Source organism: Henckelia pumila, chromosome 3, assembly GCF_033568475.1.
Source record: "Henckelia pumila isolate YLH828 chromosome 3, ASM3356847v2, whole genome shotgun sequence".
Lineage (NCBI taxonomy): Eukaryota > Viridiplantae > Streptophyta > Magnoliopsida > Lamiales > Gesneriaceae > Henckelia > Henckelia pumila.
The window spans coordinates 156,485,309-156,487,023 of record NC_133122.1 but is presented as its reverse complement, the minus strand read 5'-3'; the positions used below and the strand labels follow the sequence as shown (position 1 = coordinate 156,487,023).

General features: G+C 42.0%; 1 protein-coding gene across 1 annotated transcript; it reads right to left on the bottom strand.

Annotated features, from left to right (window-relative positions):
* Positions 1–428: 428 nt before the first annotated feature.
* On the bottom strand, positions 429–974 carry LOC140889801 (uncharacterized). Its single transcript, XM_073297532.1, has 2 exons — positions 831–974; positions 429–686 (listed from the first exon to the last, which is right to left on the bottom strand). Exons 1-2 carry the CDS (start codon positions 972–974, stop codon positions 429–431), a joined length of 402 nt encoding a protein of 133 aa, XP_073153633.1.
* Between the last annotated feature and the right edge of the window lie 741 nt (positions 975–1,715).

Below are 1,715 nucleotides of genomic sequence, written 5' to 3'. Positions count from 1 at the left end.
GTTGAAAAAAACAAGGGTTGACCCGGACATGGAACCGGCGGTTAACCGGACCCGGACCGGAACCGCCGGTTCACCAACCCGAACCGGAACCGGCCAAGGGCGGGCTGGTTAAGGGTTGGTAAAATACCAACCCGGACCGTGGCCAGGTCTACTCAGAATGTGTGGTTTCCCTTCAGCTTTGGCCACTACTTATAGGCCGCGAAATGGCAGCTGAAATACCCCCCCCCCCCCCCCCCATTCATTGACAATAATTCCCATTAACAGCCATTATTCCTCTTCATTTTGGTTGTTAAAATTCTTGACTGATACATCCAGCCTTGAATTCAAAATTTTGCTCCATATTCCATCAGTTACAGCATCTTCATTGCTCCTGAAATATTGAGTTCTCACATCCCACCCTCCTTATTGGGAGTTTCGTCCTTGAAACTTTAGTTGAATTTCCCTTCAAAAAGATAAGGATATTGTTTCCGCATTTTCTCTTTGAGTTCCCACATGGCTTCTCTTTTAGAATGATTAGACCACTGCACTTTGACGTATAAGATGGTCCGTCTCCTTAGCACTTGATCATTTGTATCTACAATTCGAATAGGAACCTCTTCATACATAAGTTCTTCATTTAGATTCCCTTCGATTGCAAGGGGTTCAATTTCAAGGACATGAGTTGGGTCCGGGATGTATTTTCTTAACTGTGACACATGGAAAAAATTGTGAATCCTTGACATATCCGGTGGTAATGCTAGTCGATATGCCAATGTCCCTACTTAGTCCAAAATTTCAAATGGTCCGACATATCTCGGGTTTAATTTTCCAGTTTTTCCAAATCGTATTACCCCCTTCAAGGGTGAGATTTTGACATAAGACTTCTCGCCCATTTCAAATTCCAATGGTCGTCTCTTCATATTAGCCCAAATCTTTTGTTGATTTTGAGCAGCTTTAAGTCTCTCCTTGATGAAAGTCACTTTCTCTACCGTCATTTGGACAAGTTCAGGTCTAGTGATAGCTTTCTCTCCTACTTCATCTCAATACAAAGGTGAACGACACTTTCTTCCATACAAGGCTTCGTACAGTGCCATTCCAATACTGCTACATGTGGTAGCTATTATTGTAAGCAAACTTGATGAGAGGCAAGTGTTCGCTCCAGTTACCACTAAGTCTAGGTCACAATACATCAACATATCTTCCAAGGTTTGAATTGTTCTTTCTGTTTGATCATCGGTCTGAGGATGGTAAGCTGTACTGAGAGTAACCTTGGTTCCCATTATTTCCTGAAAACTTTTCCAAAATCGGGACACAAACCTCGGGTCCCTATCTGAAAAAATACTAGCAGGTACCCCATGTATTCTTATGATATTTTCCATGTATAGTGTAGCTATCTTATCCAAGTTTTAGTTCATGCGGACCGGTAAAAAGTGCGTTGTCTTTGTAAGTCTTTCCACAATTACCCATATCCCATCATGACTCTGCCTTGACTTGGGTAATCCTACTACAAAATCCATAGAAATGTGCTCCCATTTCCATTCTGGGATTTCCAGGGGCTAAAGTAATCCTCCAGGTCGTTGATGTTTTGCTTTGACTTGTTGATAGACCTGACATCTCGAAACAAACTCGGCAACATCCTTTTTCATTCCATTCCACCAAAAATTTCCTTTTAGGTCCCTATACATCTTGGTACTGCCAGGATGGACAGAAAATTTTGATTTATGTGCTTCGGACAT

Excerpts from the sequence above, each read along its gene's own strand:
- LOC140889801 (XM_073297532.1), bottom strand. The coding sequence starts at position 974 with ATGACGGTAGAGAAAGTGACTTTCATCAAGGAGAGACTTAAAGCTGCT. Across the intron at positions 687-830 it reads AAATCTCACCCTTGAAGGGG|TTAAGAAAATACATCCCGGA; the intron begins GTAATACGATTT and ends CATGTGTCACAG.